The following is an 18,694-nucleotide window of genomic DNA, read 5'->3' as shown; positions in this document are numbered from 1 at the left end:
GGATTTCTATGAGTTTGAGGTTAGCCTGTGCTGCAGAGTTGAATTGCAGGCCAGCCAGAGCTACATATAATTTTTAAAAGAAACAAAAGCTGGGCATCAACCTAAAACCACATGCCAGGTAATCTAACATGGCATCGATTTCAAAATATTTGTCCCATCTACCTAATGGATATGTTCATATTTCTTAAACTACAGTGCCCCAGCCATGCAGAAAATGAGGTCGTGGGGCTGTCGAGATGGCTTAGTTAATAAAAGTACGCAAGTACTTTTATTATGCAAGCATGGGGACCTGAGTTACTATCCCAGCACCCATGCAAAAGCCATGCATAGCCTGCACCCCAAACACTGGAATGGAGGCAGATCCTTGAAGCCAGCCAGTCTAGCCGAAATAGCAAGCTCCCACTTCAGTGAGACACTATGGAAAAGTATGATAGAGAGGAATAGAGGATTACCCCTGACCTCAACCTCTGGCCTTTGCACAGGCGTGCATGAGCATGTACACACACACACACACACACACACACTCATGCACTAGTCACTGTCGATGAACTGTTAGTAAGCTTGCTAGCCATTGCTGGGTATACCAGGAAAGGCTGAATTTGAGAAGAATTTATGGTCTGTTAATGCTTTCCATTCTGGAAACACCATATAAATATTTAACTCTGTTGTTTGTTTTATCCTGATGTTTTTGTTAATCACATCTTCCTGGCTAAGATGGCATACTCGAACTGAGTTTCAACTACTGCTGTCGATCTTCTGGATGATAGCAACTTTATGGGCTATTCTGTTTGAAATGAGGTTGACTGAGAAGCTGCATGTAGCATCTCCTCCCTGTTCATTTCAAGCCTGGGTATTTACACTGCCATTGTAGTAGCAGATGCCTTTGAAACCCAGCAACTGTCCGCACACTTCCACACAGAACATTTGTGCACCCATCCTTATTCTCCTCCTCAGTGAAACGTTGGGCCACTGCATCCCGCTTTCTACTAAATACCTTTCTCTTTAAAACCATTCTTTTATTTTTTTCATTTGTGTGTGTGTGTGTGTGTGTGTGTGTGTGTTTGGTTGGTCAAGTCCCATGGTGTATGTAGCCCAGGCTGGCCTGGAACTTGGAATCCTACTGCTTCAGCCATTCATAACCAGACACTACACCAAACTTAGTCACACACTTTTTTTTTTTACTTGTTTTTACTGTATTTATGCATGTGTCTGTTTGCACACACACACACACCCACACCCACCCACACACCCACACACACACACACACACACACACACACGCACGCATGCACGCACGCTCGCGCACGCGTATCCCATATGTATGTGGGTACCCATGGAGTCCAGAAGAGGGCGCTAGATCCTGGAGTTACAGGAGATTGTGAACAGCCTGACATGGGTTCTGGGAACTGAACTCTGGTCCCCTGGAAGAGCAGCAAGTGCTCCTAACCTCTGAGCCATCTCTCCAGCTCCTCATTCACACTTTTTAAAGCAAATGAAGCATCTTTCCACAACTAAAGAGAAAGCAAAAGAAAATTTTAATTAAAAAATAAAACAAGCCGGGCGGTGGTGGCGCACGCCTTTAATCCCAGCACTCGGGAGGCAGAGGCAGGCGGATTTCTGAGTTCGAGGCCAGCCTGGTCTACAGAGTGAGTTCCAGGACAGCCCGGGCTATACAGAGAAACCCTGTCTCGAAAAACCAAAAAAAAATAAATAAATAAAACAAATCAGGGCTGGAGAGATGGCTCAGCAGTTAAAAGCACTGACTGCTCTTCCAGAGGTCCTGAGTTTAATTCAGATGGCTCACAACCACCTGTAATGGGATCAGATGCCCTCTTCTGGTGTGTCTGAAGACAGCTACAGTGTACTCGTATACATAAAATAAGCAAATAAATCTAAAATAAAATGAGATAAAATTTTACAACAATAAAAGCAAAGAAGAAAGAAAAGGAGCAAACAAAAAAAGAAAGAAAGAAAGAAAGAAAAGTAGCTCACATCTTTAATCCCAGCACCTAAGAGGCAGAGGCAGGCAAATCTCTGAGCTCGAGGCCATCCAAGGCTGCATAATGAGACCCTGATTCAGACAAAGAAACAAACAGAAAAAGGGGAAAAAGCAAGGGCCAAGGAGATGGTATATTGGCATGGCATGGCTTGCCATGCCAGCCAGGCAACCCAAGTTCAATCCCTACAACTCATCTTTACAATGGACTCCACAGAGTTGTCCTCTGCCCTCCACGAGGGCACTGTGGCCTGCTCACCCCCACCCCACATACACACACTGACAAATTTGTAGAGAAATTTAAAAAGGAGCTAATGATGGCCGAGTGGTTAGAACACTGGCCGCTCATGCAGAGGATCTGGGGTTGATTCCTGCACCTGCGTGGTAGCTTCCAGCCATCTCTTAACTCCAGCTCCAAGGGATCCAGCACCCTCTTCTGAACTCTCCAAGTCTCCAGACACACAATGTGTGCACATACATCCATGTAGGCAAAACACTTACACAAAATACACACGTTTAAAAGAAAAAAGAAATGACGGGGAAAAATGGTATAAAGTACCCGCTATATCGAACCTGGGGCCTTTGAAACACACACAGCCCTGGATAACTATGAACACAGCCCAAAGCAGAAATCGCAAGCTTTTGGATGGGCAAGATGGTTCAGCGGTAAAGGCACTTGTACAAATCTGACCTGAGCCCAATCCCCAGAACTCGCATAAAGGTGGGAGGAGAGAACCAGCACCACAAACTTGTTTCCTGATCTCCACGGGGATGAATGCACACACTCACACACCCTCTCCAGTAATAATATAACTCGATTGTCTATTAACCTCCTCTTGTATTTAGCGGAAATCCTCGAGTTGGCTGGGAACGCTGCGAGGGACAACAAGAAGGCCCGGATAGCCCCCAGACACATCCTGCTGGCCGTTGCCAACGATGAGGAACTCAACCAGGTAGGTCCGCACCCTAGGCTCAGGTGTGTGTCGGGGGCAGGGGGAGCGCGTTGCCAGGCATGCTCCTGGGTGGAGCCAGCCAGCCATCAGTCATACCAGTGATGGTTCTCAGTCCCGTCTGCGCGCGCTCGCTCGCTCGCACGCATGCGCACTCATGAAGCCCAGGCAAAGACGAGCAGATCTTGATAGCTTTGCATTCAGAGTCAAGACCAAATCCCGTCTAAAACAGACTCTGCCATGCCTTCAAGACTTTGTCACCTTATTAAAAACAAGTCATCGCATGCATATCATTATTCCCGGCAATTGCTTAACTCAAAGCCCGTGGGTGATTTAATGAGGTGTGAATAGGAGACTCCTTATCTGTGCTTTAGAACTGATGGACTCCACAGTCAAGTGGATGTCTTCCTGGACATCAGTAGGCAAGCTGGGGGGTAAATAGTATGAGAATTTCTATCTGTATTTATGTTCCAATCTCAGTCTTCTCAAACGAAAGAATCTTCAAAGTTGCCAGGCCATTATAGAGTGATCGATTCCCCTCTGCCCCCCAAAAAGTGATAAAAATTGATTGCTAGAAAAATTCAAAACAAAGGCATGCAAAAGAAAATGCTGTAATAACTGTCTATTTGCTGTAGATGTTTCTAGACTCTCAAGGTGTCTGTGCCGCTCTAATAACGGATAGACGGCTAGTGGTTCCTGGATGAGCTGTGGGTTCAGATCACTCTCTGGTTTAGAATATGCAGACTATACGACTGTGGGCTGGTTGATCAAAGTGTATGTCCATTGGGAGGTTCGTGGCCAAGTGTATGTCCCTAATGGGACACAGATTTGAGAGTGTACAAGCCACTGGATTCTTGAGTTAACCTTTGAACTCAGGTTTGACCAGCTGTGCTCTCTGCTCTCCACTGTCATCTGAAATTCCAGAGCCCTGGACATAGTGCCAGTTTTGACTTCTCTGACCCTTTGATTCCACCTTGTTTTGCTTTCTATGTAAGACCACAGAAAACCTGATGCCTACCGGGAAACGCTTTGCAAACGTAGGATGAGCGAGCCGGTAGCTCTGTGATAATCAGTTTCTGTTAGCTGAGCAGAAGCCAGACTCAAGCCTTATTTGGCCGATGTGGAGACCCGAGCTAGCTTGTGCAGGCCTGAGCAGCTTTTTACATTTCTCTCTCAGCTGCTGAAAGGAGTGACTATCGCCAGTGGGGGTGTCCTGCCGAGAATTCACCCCGAACTGCTGGCCAAAAAGCGAGGGACCAAAGGCAAGTCAGAAACGATCCTCTCCCCACCCCCAGAGAAAAGAGGAAGGAAGGCTGCATCAGGCAAGAAGGGGGGTAAGAAATCCAAGGCCACCAAGCCACGGACGTCCAAGAAGGTGAGTGGCGGAGCCTATCAGGAGCCAGGCAGTCCCATAGGAGGCATGCCGCTTCTCTCTGGAAACCTAAGCCCCAAGGGATGTGATTGGGAGGTGGAACCTTTGAGCAGTGGCGACATCATGGAGACATATCCTTCACATGCAGGGTTAGTGTCCACCTGAGTTTCCCCATCCCCAATGATGTAATAAAATATTTCAGGGAGAAGGCGTTTATTTTGACTCATAGTTCAAGGGTATAACCCATCACAGAGCGGGGAGTCAAGGTGGCAGGAGTTTGGAGCTGGGCATGGTGGCACACTGCTTTAATTCACTCCCAGCACTCGGGAAGCAGAGGCAGGCGGATCTCTGAGTTTGAGGCCAGCCTGGTCTACAGAGTGAGTTCCAGGACAGCCAGGGCTACACAGAGAAACCCTGTCTCAAACAACAAATTAAAATGGAGCTATGGATTCGTGTGGAGCATCACCCAGCATGTGGGGGGGTGGGGGGAAGATGCTAGGCTTTCTCCGGACAACGACAATAATAATAATAATAATAATAATAATAATAATAGTAATAGCTCCAAAGGAAAGCTTGGCTCCTCGGATACCCTAAGCAACCTTTCACATGCTCAGTATCCCTGAGCAGCAGAGATACCAAACATTTCCATCATGGGCTGTTCGGTTAAACAACAGGGAGCTTAGATTGACACTCTGCAGATCTCCATGATAACAAAATATCACACAAGGGTTCACGCCACTCCCACCCGGTCCCAGGACAAGCCTGGGGAGGAGGGAGGCCTAGCATCAGTGCAGTTTCTTGACCCAGCCGCTTGGCTTGGACTTCAGTGGTTCTCAAACATCCTACTAATGCTGCGACCCTTTATTACAGACTCTCCTGTTGTGGTGACCCCTCAGCCATAATATTTTTTGTTGCTACTTCATAGCTGTAATTTTGCTACTGTTACGAATCACAGTGTAGATATCTGATATGCAGGATATCTGATATACAACCCCTATGTGAAGGGGTCATTTGACCCCAAAGAGGTCGAGACTCACAGGTTGAGAACCATTGGCTTAGGTGCTTATTGTAAACCTCAGACACGAAAGACTAACATAACAGCCAAAAATAATGTATCTGTATCCAGGTTTGGATGAACACAGCTACAGGGGCCTGTGGCCTCCTGTAATCATTGTTATGATACTGGGGGGTGTGGTTTGGTTTGGTTTCATTGTTTGAGACAGTATCTCTCGTAGCCCACATTGGCCTCACTTGTCTATGTAGCCAAGGATGATGACCTTGGACTTCTGATCCTGCAGTGTCCGTGTCATTATACCCCATTTATTGATTGAACCCAGGCCTTCCTGTGTGTGAGGCAGGCGCTCTACCCACTGAGCTGTATCGCCACCCATACTGTGTTAGCCGTTTCTTTCCTGTCTACTGTTTCCTTGGCCTGGGGTGTGGCTCAGAAGCAAGTAACTGCAAGTAATTAGCTGACGCCCTCCTGAGTTCAACCCATAGACACCCTCTGATAGTGAAAGGGGTAAACAAAGCATGATAATAGGTGTATATGAATGTCAAACTGAAACCTTCTACTTCGTGCGCCAGTGAAAAGATGGAAGAAGAAAGAAAGGGAGAGAGGGAGAGGAAGAGGGAGGGGAGCAGAGAGAGACCAGGAATGCAACTTGGTGGCAGAGTACACGTGACACTCACATTCACTGCAGAACAAATCATCCAGCGTCTGCCGCCTGACCACTTCCCTTTATACCCACGTTGGTGGTGGCCATGGGAGGACTGTCCCCCAATCCCAGGAGGCGGGGTGCTCTCTGGACCGGTTCTCATCTTTCCCTCTGGTTCCACCCACAGTCCAAAGCGAAGGACAGCGATAAAGAAGGAACATCAAATTCCACCTCCGAAGACGGGCCAGGGGATGGCTTCACCATCCTGTCTTCGAAGAGCCTCGTTCTGGGGCAGAAGGTAATAACACAGACTGGGCTGCAGTAAGCTCCTCTGTATACAGGCCACTGCTCACAAGCCACGGAGCCACCTCCGTCCAGGCATTGTATATATTCCCAGAGCAAGACTACTGGGTGCAGGTCAACCTAAGGCCAACCTAGTCTTCCTAGAGAATCTGGACAATAAGATGGCATTCCTCATTCTCCTGGGAAATCCCCAAGCCCCAACTCTGTCTTCACCCACTGAGAAAAATCTACTGTAAACTTGAAGAGGCCTAGCTTCCATGATTAAATGTCACTTAACAGAGAGAGAAGATAGCAATATATGTTTCTTGAATCTGATGGGTGCTAGGAATGAATTATTTGTCAATAATTCAGTCTGCCTGCCTTCCTTAGCTGCAGGGGGAAAAAAAAAGATAAAAACCTAACAGGGTGTATTCCAGCATTTTCTCAGCATCCTGCCAGACATGCAAATAATTCATTTCTATGCGTGTCAAATTCACTGAGCAGACATATTATCTACGGAGCCAACCCAGGGCTGAAATAAGACACACGGGGAAGTAGCCAGTGAGGCGGATCTCTGCGTGCTGCCTGGTTTCAGCCAGCATCGAGTGAGATGTATCCCCATCCAGACAGCTGGGGACCGCAAGGTCTCCAGGGAGCAGAGAGTGGCAGGTTCCTTAGTCATTTCTGATATTAAAAATAATAATAATAATAATAACTGAGACACAAAGAGGTGGCACATCCATCTCCTCCAGGGCTGTGGACATTCTCCCAAACTTATCTAGAGAATCAGAAAGTTCTCGCTCCCTGGGGAAGACACTGTGAAATGCTCTTCCTTCTACTCTGCCAAAACCACATAAGGCAGCCCCAAGAATGTGGTACTCCGGCTGAGAATATAGCTCAAGGATAGAGTGTTTCCCTGGCACACACAAGGCCGTGAATGGGTCCATAGCACAGAAGAGGGCTTGGGGGAAGGCAGTTGTCACAGGTAAGGACAGGGTGTGAACTCAGAGCCACTCCTCCCCACCAAGACCACAGACCTCTTCCCAAGAGTTCTGTACTCCTTAAGGAGAGAGTGAGCCATGGGCTGCTTTCCACACAGCTACTGAAGTGTGCCACAGGTGACCCAGGCCACTGGGGTGAGGAACAAAAGGCACATAAATGACAGAGAGAAAGAGGACGGGAGAGCCCATGTCTGTTCCGGGCAGTGAAGGCTGCCAGTCTCAAAAGCATGGAAGCCCAGGCCTGTGACCCCAGCCTTGGGAGGCAGAGGCAGAAAGGAGTTGAAGGCAAACACTGGCTTCCTAAGTGAATTCAAGACCAGCCTAAGCTACCTGAGGCCCTATCTCAAAACCAAAGAAATAATTGGGAATTTGAACCCCTGTGCTGGGCTGGAGAGATGGCTCAGCGGTTAAGAGCACTGGCTGCTCTTCCAGAGGTCCGTGGTGGCTCACAACCATCTGTAATGGGATCTGATGCCCTCTGAAGATAGCTACAGTGTACTCATATAAATAAAACAAAATCTAAAAAGAAATAAAAAAGATCATGAACCCCTGTGCTGACCCTCAACCTGGATGGTTGAGAAAAGCTACTCTGAGCGTTATTCTGAGACGATTTTCAGTGAGGAAGCTGATCTCCTTCCTGTCGTCACCGTCTTTTCTTCCTAACGCAGCTGTCCCTGACCCAGAGTGACATCAGCCATATTGGCTCCATGAGGGTGGAGGGCATCGTCCACCCAACCACAGCCGAAATCGACCTCAAGGAAGAGATAGGTAAGGCCTGGGGTTTGCAGAGGTAACATGGTGTAGCCCAGTGTCCAGACAGCTCTCTCGGACTCAGTTGTCTCTCTGCCTGAGGTCCCAGGTAGAAACAACTAGCCCTCAAACAGCTTAGCTGTCCATCAGAGCCTTTGCAGCTCACCCCACCAACGGCTCTGCAGCTGCCGCCATTACTGTCACTTCGCCTTTGCTGCTGCGTTTTCATGTCCTCCCCTCTGTCTGCATTACGAAAAATAGAGCAGAAAACACCCCTCGGGAGAAGCTTTCTGTGAGCACCATGCACGCACAGGGTACACAGACGTACACGTAGGCAAAACACCCATACACATAAAGAATAGGTGAATTTTTAAAATGCCTTTTAGAAAAACGTATTATTAATACTGATAGTGCCTACAACAGATTTGAACAGTGCTTTAGCAACACACGACACCTTCCCCACGCTCCCAAGAGAGATGGGGGTCCCCTCATGTGACCCACTCATCACATGAGACCGGGTGTGGAATCTTGCACCGGCCATGTTGTGTTGGTATTTGGAAAGGTTTTAATTGGGGTTTTTCAGATCGGGGTGTTCTGCCCTGCTGGGATGTGGATCTGTGGAAGATTATATGCTCAGCAAGAGGGAAGTCTAAGGTTCCATACTCGGCAACACAAGAGAGGGAGAGAGAGACGTGGGAGTGGTGGGGGTGGGGTGGGGGATGGGGATCCTTTAACAAACCTGCACAGACCTCTGTGCCGTGCCACCAGTGCCAGCAACCACTGGCAAACCAGCGTTACAAACGAGACATGTCCTCCTAATATCTACGCTTCTCCTGACCTAAGATGCCCAACAGTGAGATGCTATTGGTAGGCGTTCACCACGGCCCCCACCGTTCTCCTTTGCAGGTAAAGCCTTGGAAAAGGCTGGGGGAAAAGAGTTCTTGGAAACAGTAAAGGAGCTTCGCAAGTCCCAAGGCCCTTTGGAAGTTGCTGAAGGTGAGTGTGGGACGGGGCTGCATCTCAGCCTGGCTCAACCCCATCCTTGAGACCTCCAGCGTCCCACATCCACACATGGTCACTGTATACAACAGGATGAGCCATCTCTAGAACTCACGTTAAAAAAAGAAAAAAAAAAAAAAGCCAGGCACATTCGATGTCATAGGCTTGTGACTCCAATGCTGAGGTGGTAGAGGCAGGAGGATCTCTGGAGCTCATTGGCAATCTAGTCTAATCTATTTGGAGAATTCTGGGCCGGCAACAGTTCATCTCAGAGGAGGTGGACAGTATTCTTGAAGATGACACTAAGTCTTCTCTCTGGCCTCTAAACACACACACACACTCACACACACACATGCACACACTCACACAGCGTTGGGGCAGGTCCTGCTTTAGAACTGCTCTGAACTTCAACAGCGGGTGTAGGTAGTTTCCTATGCTCTGGAGACTCTTGGATCCCTTACGGTCATGAGCAGCAGAGTGAACACTAAATGGTGTCTGGGGTTATTTGGGTTAGTTTTGCATGTGTGCAGCAAGATACACAGGACATAAAATTTACCCCATGAGCCTCTTAAAGTATGTAATTCAGTGGTATCAAACAATTCTACAGTGTTGTAGAACCTGATGCACTATCTCCTTTCAGAAGTTTCTTACCACCTCTGACCAAAAAGTCCAGGTTCTGGAAACCACTTCCTGTCCCTATGGATTTACGTGGACATGTCATGTAAATGCAGTCATACAGTGACTGGCCCTCTGTGTGTGGCATCTTGAAGGTGACATCGTATTTTTTTAATTTCATGTACATTGTAGAATATCACATCCCCTCTCCTCTTTTTTTGTGACCAAATAGTATTTGTGTCAGCATCCCATCACCGTGACAAATGTCTGAGAAAATCAATGTCATAGGGGAAAGATTCATCTTGGGTTCCATTTCACAAGGTTTAGTCCAAGGCTGGATGTTCTGTGGCTTCAGGTGAGGCAGAGGAAGTTGGTGGCATGAGCCGGCAGATAGCTCAGTGGATTAAGGCACAGGCTGCCAAGCTTGACCACTGCTCAAAGCAGTGACGATCCCCATGAGGAGTTAGGTGGCTGTCCAGTGGTACTGCACTCACCTAGCATGTGTGAGGCCCCAGGTTCAATTCCCATCACTAGGGGAGAAAGCCAGAGTAAAACTCCCATAGCCAGGGCTGGAGAGATGGCTCCAGAGGACCAGGGTTCAATTCCCAGCAACCTCCAGTCAGCTCAGTCTGTAACTCCAGTTCCAAGGGATCTGATGCCCTCTGTGGGGCTCTGTGGTCACAGGGTCAGAGCAGGGTCAGAGCAGGGTCAGAGGAGGCTCCCAGGAGGTGCCTGGAAATGTGGGAGAAAAGCAACTGAATACGGGACAAGTAGCTCTGACGTGTTTCTAAGCAGAATTTGGAAGTTTTGAGCGAATGGTGAAGTAACGAAAGAGTAGTTATTATTATTGTTGTTGTTATTATTATCATTATTACTATTATTATTTCTTCTTTTTATGTATGAGTGCTCTATCTGCATGTTCAGATCCCATTACAGACGGTTGTGAGCCACCATGTGGTTGCTGGGAATTGAACTCAGAACCTCTGGAAGAGCAGTCAGTGCTCTTAACCACTGAGCCATCTCTCCAGCCCCTGCTAAAGGGTTCTTATCAGGGAACTTTCCAGAATTAAATGCAAGTTCAGGTTGGGCAAAACAAATGAAAGTAAATCCTGAACCTGGCCTGCCACAGAGATTGGTCAGGAGTTCTGAGGTCAAGAAGAGTCCTTAAAGCTGTCAGAGAGGAGAGGTGTAATAACCTGTAATAATCTGTAATAACCTGGTGGCTTGAGCCGACGAGAAAGCTCAGCTAGTGAATGGTCTCATCACCGTGGGCTTAAAAACCTGAGTTCAGCCCCTGGGACCCTCTTAGTGCAAAAAGTGACTGCCCTGTGTTTTTCTCTGATGTGTGTGTACTGTGGCCTGCATACATTAGTGCATGCATGTACACATGCACATGTGCGTGCACACACACATACAAATATAATTTTCCCTCAGAAAGAGAAAAGTTAAATTTTCAAATTGAGGGTAACCAACCTCACCTCACAAGAAGAGCAGCAAGTTCCGCTCTTGGTGAGAAAACACCACAGTCGAGCAACTTACAGAAGAAGGAGCTTATTGAGGGCCTACAGTTTCCAAGGCAAGTCTGACCATCATGGCAGCAGGCGAGCAGGCATGGTGCCAGATCAGGAGCTGAGAGCTTACATCTTGATCCACACGTAGGAGGCAGAGAGAATGTTCACCTAGGAATGACGTGGGCTTTTGAAACCTCAGAGCCTGTCCCCATTGACATGCCATCTTCCAACAAGGTCCTGTGTCCTAACCCTTCCCAAAACAGTTCCACCAGCTGGAGGCCAAGCATTTGAACATACAGCCTGTAGCAGGCTGTTCTCGTGCAAACCACCACAAGTGGGATGAGGAAAATACGTCATGCTAGCGAACGAGAGTTGCAAGCCAGCGCTTCTGAAGACTGGTGACCCACACAGAGAGGCTCATGGGATCTGACCTCAGGAGGCAGAGAACCACATGCATTTTATTTCTTTAAGAGCTTCCATCTCCTGCAGGCTGAGGGCAGTTATGAGATATATGCCTTTTGTTTTTTTATTTTATATGTATGGGTATTTTGCCTACATGTATGTAAGTGTATCACCTGCATATCTGCAGGTCTCCTTTCTCCTGGGGGTCGTTGGCCAGGGCAGAGGAAGCAGAAGTGATAGCGAGGGTTCATAGTGCCATGAGCATGACGGAAGGACTTCTGGAGACCCTTCAGTGAGACGGTTCTCCTTATGGCTCCTGGGGTAGGGTGTATAAGTGTTTTGGAGGTTATGGGCAGAAAGGATTGACTGGTCATAACGTGGTTCCGAATTACCATATGGGTGGGTGGTAAGGGCTGATTGGTTATAACACAGTACCTCATTAGCATACTCTAGAAAGGCTGAGCTGGGCTGTATGTGCTGAATGGTGCAGCGTTTGCAGGAAGCTCTGTGCAGCTCAGTCTCCAGATAAGATCAGGCACCTGTGCTTGAGACACTAACTCTCCAGATAAGGTCAGTGAAGAAGGGGAACCTTGCTCCATTTTGCACAGAGCTCTGGGAGCTATCCAGACAACATGGACGACTACCTCAATAGCAAGGTCTTCTAACACGTCTGGTGCCCACAAAGCCAGAGTGGAGCATCAGATCCCCTGGAACTGAGTTACAGACAGTGCTGAGTCTTCCGGTGGCTCCTGAGAATTGAACCTGAGTCCTCTGGGAAAGCAACCATTGCTTGTAACTGCTGAGCCATCCCTCCACGCCACCCCACCCCAGATGTGTGCCTTCTCAAAGACACTAAAACTTGTGAAAAATATTAACCTCTTGGAACTGGTAAAATAGCCCTTATACCGCTATCCTTGCCAGACGTGCCTGGGAGCCCAGGTGCCGCCATGCGTGTTCTCCAATCTGGGCCAGTCCGTGCTGAGCTTCTGCCATGTGTGCTGTGCTGTGGATGTGGGTGTGGCCCTGAATGAAGAGACGTACAGCCAAGTGAGCATCCCAGGGTCACACTGTGCATCTCTTAACCAGGCCGCCCAGTTCAATGGCGAAGGCTCAGGGGGTGAAGCACACAACCAAGCGCAGTAACAGGAAAGCTACCTCTGATGGTTGATGGCCACAAGGACTTCCCTCAAACTCCTATGTAACCATGTTCTTATAAGATCTGCCACTGTCACTCTGGCTGTGTGGGCAACAGATGTATGTTGGAAGACCCTGCCAGTTTAGGTGAATAAACAGTTCTGAGAGAGAGAAAGAGAGAGAGAGAGGGGGGGGGGCAAGAAAGAGAGCGCTAGGACCTGGGTTCAAGTACCAGCATCCATGTGGTAGCTCACAGACATATTTAATTACAATTCCAGGGGACCTGCCCTCTTCTGGTCTCCTTGGGTATTGCATACATATTAAATTAAATCTTGCCAAGTAGTGGTGGCATACACCTTTAGTTCCAGCACTTGGGACGCAGAGGCAGGTGGATCTCCAGGTTTGAGGCCAGCCTGGTCTACAGAGTGAGTTCCAGGATAGCCAGGGCTATACAGAAAAACCCTGTCTCAAAAAATCAAAGACAGAGAGATGGGGTGAGGGAGAGAAAGCCACCAGCCAGGCACTGTGGCACACTCCTTTAATCCTACCATTCTGGCATGCCACCAATGAAACGTAAGCAATGTGGCAACCCTGACAGTCCATCCCCTGTATCTTTAATTGCAGTCATAGTGTGCCCTTGACCATGTCAGGGAACAGTTAAGAACCCAGGGACTCTGTTGTTTGGAAATGGCATTACTTAATCTTCACAGTTGCCAGATGTGATTTTGATGTGTCCCCATCCCTAGGATCCTCTTTGTGTATATCCCTGACCTGGGGCCTGCTGGCAGCCACCAAAAATAATAAGCTGTCACTTAAAGGCTAAAGCTCTGCTTTCTGCCAAACCAGCCTCACAGTGGCAGGGATGTGTCACCTCCTAGTCCTCCAGGATCTCTCAGGGTCACCTGGGAGGCCTGGCCTAATCACCTGGCTTAAAGGTGGGACTCAGGAAATAACCTACTGCATCTCTCTCCTGTGTCCCAGCTGCCGTCAGCCAATCCAGTGGACTCGCAGCCAAGTTTGTCATCCACTGTCACATCCCCCAGTGGGGCTCCGACAAATGTGAAGAACAGCTGGAAGAGACCATCAAAAACTGCCTGTCTGCAGCTGAGGACAAGAAGCTTAAATCTGTCGCCTTCCCACCATTCCCCAGTGGCAGGTAGGACAGTTCCTGAGCTGAGGTCTCCAGCCTTTCTGTTAAGAATCAGCTACTCACCAACATGTCCACATTCCATTGGTCCATTCTAGAAGATGCAGCCAAGGTTCACCAGCACTGCCAGAATGTTAGGTAGGCAGTAGAGAGAAAGCTTTATTTTTTAGTAGAAAGCTAATTTCCTACTTTCCAAACACAGATAGGCCCCTGGTCTGGGATGGCAGGACTCCATGTCTGGGGCCAGCTTTCCCACTGTGTTGATGATATCCATGTCCAGACAGAAAAGTAGACACCATGGGTAAGGCCAGGTGGCACTTTAGTTTTGTGTGTACTTGTGAGTGCACATGTATGTCATGTATGTACATGTGTGTGTACAGGCCAGTGTCATTCCTCAGCTAGTGCCCTCCTATGCTGTGGTAGAACATACTGTCCTAAAGTAACTTATAGGCAAGCAAAGCGTGTATTCACAGTCACAGTCCATCCTTGAAAGAAGTTCGGCAAGAACTAAAGGCAGGAGCTTGTCTAAAAGAAACCCTGGACAAATGCTGTTTGCTGGCTCACTCATTGGCTCATACTTAGATAGCTTTTTTTTTATACAACCCAAGATCATCTGCCTAAGGAATTGTGTCGCTCACAGTGGGCTGGGCCCTTCCATATCAATCATCAGTCAAGACAATCCCCTCCCCCAGACATGGCCACAGGCCAATCTGATCTGGGCAGTTCCTCAGCTCGGGGCTTCTCTTCTCAGATGACTCCAGGCTATCCATCTTGTTTTTGTTTTGAGACAGAGACTTGCTGTGTCCAGGTTAACCTAGAACTCACTATGTAAATTAAGATAGTCTTAAACTCAGAGAGATCTGCCTGACTCTGTCTCTTGAGTGCTTAGATTAAAGATGTATACTACCTTGGTTTTTTATTGCTGTTATTTTAGTTTGAAGTTTGTTTGTTTGAGATAAGGTCTTTCCTGGAGGTGGTATCACACACCCTTGGTCCTGGCACTAGGGAGACAGAGGTAGGCAGCTTTCTGAATTGGAGGCCAGCATGGTCTACAGAGTGAATTCCAAGATAGCCAGAACTACACAGAAAAACTCTGTATTGAAAAAAAAAAAAAGGAGATTTCCTGATATCCTGGAACTCAATATATAGACTAGGCTGGCCTCAAACTCACAGAGATCTGACTGCCACTGCTTCTCTAGTGCTGAGATTAAAGGTGTGTGCTGCCATGTTGGATTTACCACCTTGTATTTTTGAGAGAGTCTTTCGTTGGTTTTGAACTAACCAATTAGGTTAGGCCAACTGGCCAGTGAGTCTCAGGGATTGTCTTAGGGTTTCATTGCTGTGAACAGACACCATGACCACAGGAACTCTTATAAGGACAACATTTAATTGGCTCTGGCTTACAGGTTCAGAGGTTCAGTCCATGATCATTATGGTAGGAAACATGGCAGCATCTAGGCAGGCATAGAGCTGGAAGAACTGAGAGTTCTACCTCTTGTTCTGAAGGCAGCTAGGAGAAGACTGGCTTCCCTCCCCCCCCCACCAATGTGGTTAGGAGGATCTTAAAGCCCACCCTCACAGTGATGCACTTCCTCCAACAAGGCCACACCTCCTAGTAGTCCACTCCCTGGGCCAGGTCTAGTCAAACCACCACAGGGCTCCACCTGTCTTCACTTCCCCAGCACTACAAACTTTACAATCACGCATCTCCATGGTATATGTGTTCTAAGAATCAAACTCAGATCTCTAAGCTTATGTGACCGGACTGAGCCATCCCCACAGCACGCCCCATGGTTGTTTCTGAAAACCTGCTATATTCAAACCCCACAGCCCCACCTTTGGCCCTCAGGTAGAACACACAATCAGAAAGCCCCAGGCTCACAGACAGGCTAATCAAAGTGTGGTCTCTGAACCACCACCAATAGCAGCAGCAGCAGCCCCTGGTTATAAATCAGGACCCCAGACCTGTTCAAGACCCCCCAGGGAATGCTCAGGACAGGAAGGGAAGAACCTGGGTCTTTGATAACTGAACCGGGAGCGGTGGAGGCTCTCACTGCAGCTCGGTGGAAGAGGTTGGACTCCGCCGGGCAGTGGTGGCTCACGCCTTTAATTCCAGCACTTGGGAGGCAGAGGCAGGTGGATTTCTGAGTTCGAGGCCAGCCTGGTCTACACAGTGAGTTCCAGGCCAGACACGGCTATATAGCGAGACCCTGTCAGAACAAAAACTAAAAGGGGCCGATTGATCTCCCTCTCCCCAGACTAGGAGAGAATTAACCCAGTGGGTGCAGGGACCAAAATGACGCGGGCTCTTCTTTTCCTTGGACATAGAAACTGCTTTCCCAAACAGACGGCCGCCCAGGTGACCCTCAAGGCCATCTCTGCCCACTTCGACGACTCGAGCTCGTCCTCGCTGAAGAACGTGTACTTCCTGCTCTTCGACAGCGAGAGCATCGGCATCTACGTGCAGGAGATGGCCAAACTGGACACCAAGTAGCTCTCTCCATGGGGGCAGGAGGCGCATCAGTGTGACGTCACAAGTAGCTCTCTCCAGCGGGGCAGGAGGCGCATCAGTGTGACGTCACTAGAGCGGGGGTTTTATTTTTTAAAAACGATTGCAGAAGGGTGACGGGGCATGGGAGCAGAGCGGGTGGCTGAGAGGGAGAGCGGAGGCAGCCGGAACAGGTCCTGCCTGCCTGGGGAAGGGGCCCAGTGCATTTTATATTCTCTTTACAAAGGGCCTCTCTTCCACAATTAACCAGGTCTCCACCAGGGGTTTCTTTTCATGTGTTTTTCTTCCTGTTGTTTTAGAACTTTTTTTAAAACAAACAAACATAAAAATAGACCTTGTTTAGATTTATAGCTTTGACTTTTACACACTCTCTCACACACACAAAATCCGTTCAAAGTTCCTACGTGTTTGGTTCCTCCTTTTTCCAAGTGAAAAGGACGTGACTGTCTAACCTAGGTATACTGGCTGTCTCCTTCAGTGGAGAGAAGATGAGAAAAACATCATGGGGTGCTTTCCTGTTATAGGGTCCCCTCCCTGATGCCTAAAATATTTGTAACTACGCCTAAAAGGGTTTTGCTTCGGGATTTTTGTTTGTTCATTTTTTTTGTTTTTTTAAAGAAAAAAGAAAAATGAGAAGAAAAAAAATAAAAGATCCAGCGTCTTTCTTATAACATAGCCCTTTATTGCGATATTCTCCTCCTCTTGGAAAACTGTGTCCCCACAGATAGATTCATCCAGAGTGTGGTAAAGAAATAACACAAGGCCTGCCACTGAAGAGTCCAGGTATGCTCTGTAAAGCTCCTGGCCAGACAGCAGCATGGCAGGCTTCCTGCAGATAGTTAATCCTGCCCCTCAGGGAGGGCGAGCTTGCTGGCTGGCATCCACGGACTGCTGACAGTGGAGCCAGGGAGCAAAGCTGCCGGCGGGTGGTCAGTCTCTGGGAGAGAAAGTCAAGTCTCAACTCCAGTCTGGAACAGACCTTGGTCACAGCCGAAATGGGGATGGGCTGGAAGCACCAGAGAGGCTGATATCTCAAGGACTCTTGCCACCCATAACCAGAGGCCAAGGCCCAAAAAGTAAGCAGGAGGAGGTAGGGTGGGGAGAGTCATGCCTGCATCCCTGGAGTGGACTCCCAGCCTCTTCTGCTATAGGCATTCACGTTAGCACATGCACAAGTGGCTATTCTCGGATAGAGAAGTCCTTCATATACTTCATACACCTGAGCGACCTATAGCAGACATGGTGACCAACGAGGGCCCAAGTGACAGGAGCTGGCCAGGAAATGAGCAGCATAGCTCCCCCACCCCCACCCCCCAACAGCAGCCTGTTGGTAACCAGGAAATCACTAGGAATCATCCAGAGATGCCCCTCTGGTCTCTGGAGATCAAGCGGGCTAGACCCTCCCCCAGGAACAGGTCTCCATCCTGGGATCCCTGCAGCCAGCCGGGCTTCCGCCTCTCCAGACTTATAAACCTCACCCTGTGAGGATGGTGTTTGAGTGACTGTCCCCACAGTCAAGCAACCACCATCCTGGGCAGTTCAGCGCTCTCCCTTTTAAAAGGATTCTCCCAGCGGGCCTTGCTGGCTATTTTATCTGATTGTGGACTGGTGCGGAGAATCAGGAGACTCATCTGTGTATCCAGCGGCTCCCTACCATCTGTGGTACACAACTCTGCTCTAATGACACTGCATCTGGCCTCAAGGAGGGGCTTGGGCATGGAGTCTAGGGAAGGCTAGGGAGAGAGGCGCTCCATCTTTACTGCCTCGGACTGATGAGGCTCTTATCCCAGCTGGTTAAAGCTTTCCAGTTTGGCCTGTCCTGGGAGAAGCCAGTAAGGAAGCCCAATAAATTCACTGGTTTCCTAAAGTTCGATAGAACCCTGCCTCAGTTTGTCACTGAGACCTCAGGAGAAGGGACAGATGTGGTTTATAGTCCCCACCCTACCCCACCCCTTCCAAATAGATTTCAGCAACAGATGAGTGAGCTAGAGAGGAATTTTGTCTGACTCTTCATAAGTATACCTCGGACACAGTCAGCCGAACATGGAGATAAAGGCTCATGAAGGTTAAAGACAGTCCCAATAAGCCAGGCAGTGGTGGCGCACACCTTTAATCCCAGCACTTGGGAGGCAGAGGCAGGCGGATTTCTGAGTTCCAGGCCAGCCTGATCTACAGAGTGAGTTCCAGGACAGTCAGGGCTATACAGAGAAACCCTGCCTTGAAAAATCAAAAACAAAGCAAAACAAAGACGGTCCCAAGGTACTAGAAAAGACTGAGGCAGGAGCATTATTTGAGCTCAGGAGTTTGAGGCCAATCTGAATATTGTAGTAGACACTGTGGGGGCTGTGTGAGTATTGTTGCGGGGGGGG

General features: G+C 48.5%; 1 protein-coding gene across 1 annotated transcript in view; it reads left to right on the top strand.

Annotated features, from left to right (window-relative positions):
* LOC114628888 (core histone macro-H2A.2) overlaps positions 1 to 16,993 on the top strand; it is a 43,295-nt gene extending 26,302 nt beyond the window's left edge. The window contains exons 3-10 of the mRNA XM_028776864.1: positions 2,842 to 2,948; positions 4,123 to 4,320; positions 6,163 to 6,273; positions 7,927 to 8,026; positions 8,915 to 9,004; positions 13,651 to 13,825; positions 16,145 to 16,324; positions 16,368 to 16,993. Of these exons, the coding sequence (XP_028632697.1) occupies positions 2,842 to 2,948; positions 4,123 to 4,320; positions 6,163 to 6,273; positions 7,927 to 8,026; positions 8,915 to 9,004; positions 13,651 to 13,825; positions 16,145 to 16,310 (947 nt within the window). The 3' untranslated portion in view covers positions 16,311 to 16,324; positions 16,368 to 16,993. The remainder of the gene's footprint in view (positions 1 to 2,841; positions 2,949 to 4,122; positions 4,321 to 6,162; positions 6,274 to 7,926; positions 8,027 to 8,914; positions 9,005 to 13,650; positions 13,826 to 16,144; positions 16,325 to 16,367) is intronic.
* Positions 16,994 to 18,694: the final 1,701 nt, after the last annotated feature.

This window comes from Grammomys surdaster, unplaced genomic scaffold, assembly GCF_004785775.1.
Source record: "Grammomys surdaster isolate TR1022 unplaced genomic scaffold, NIH_TR_1.0 273, whole genome shotgun sequence".
Lineage (NCBI taxonomy): Eukaryota > Metazoa > Chordata > Mammalia > Rodentia > Muridae > Grammomys > Grammomys surdaster.
The sequence above is the reverse complement of the archived record's forward strand: the minus strand, read 5'-3'. Positions and strand labels throughout refer to the sequence as shown.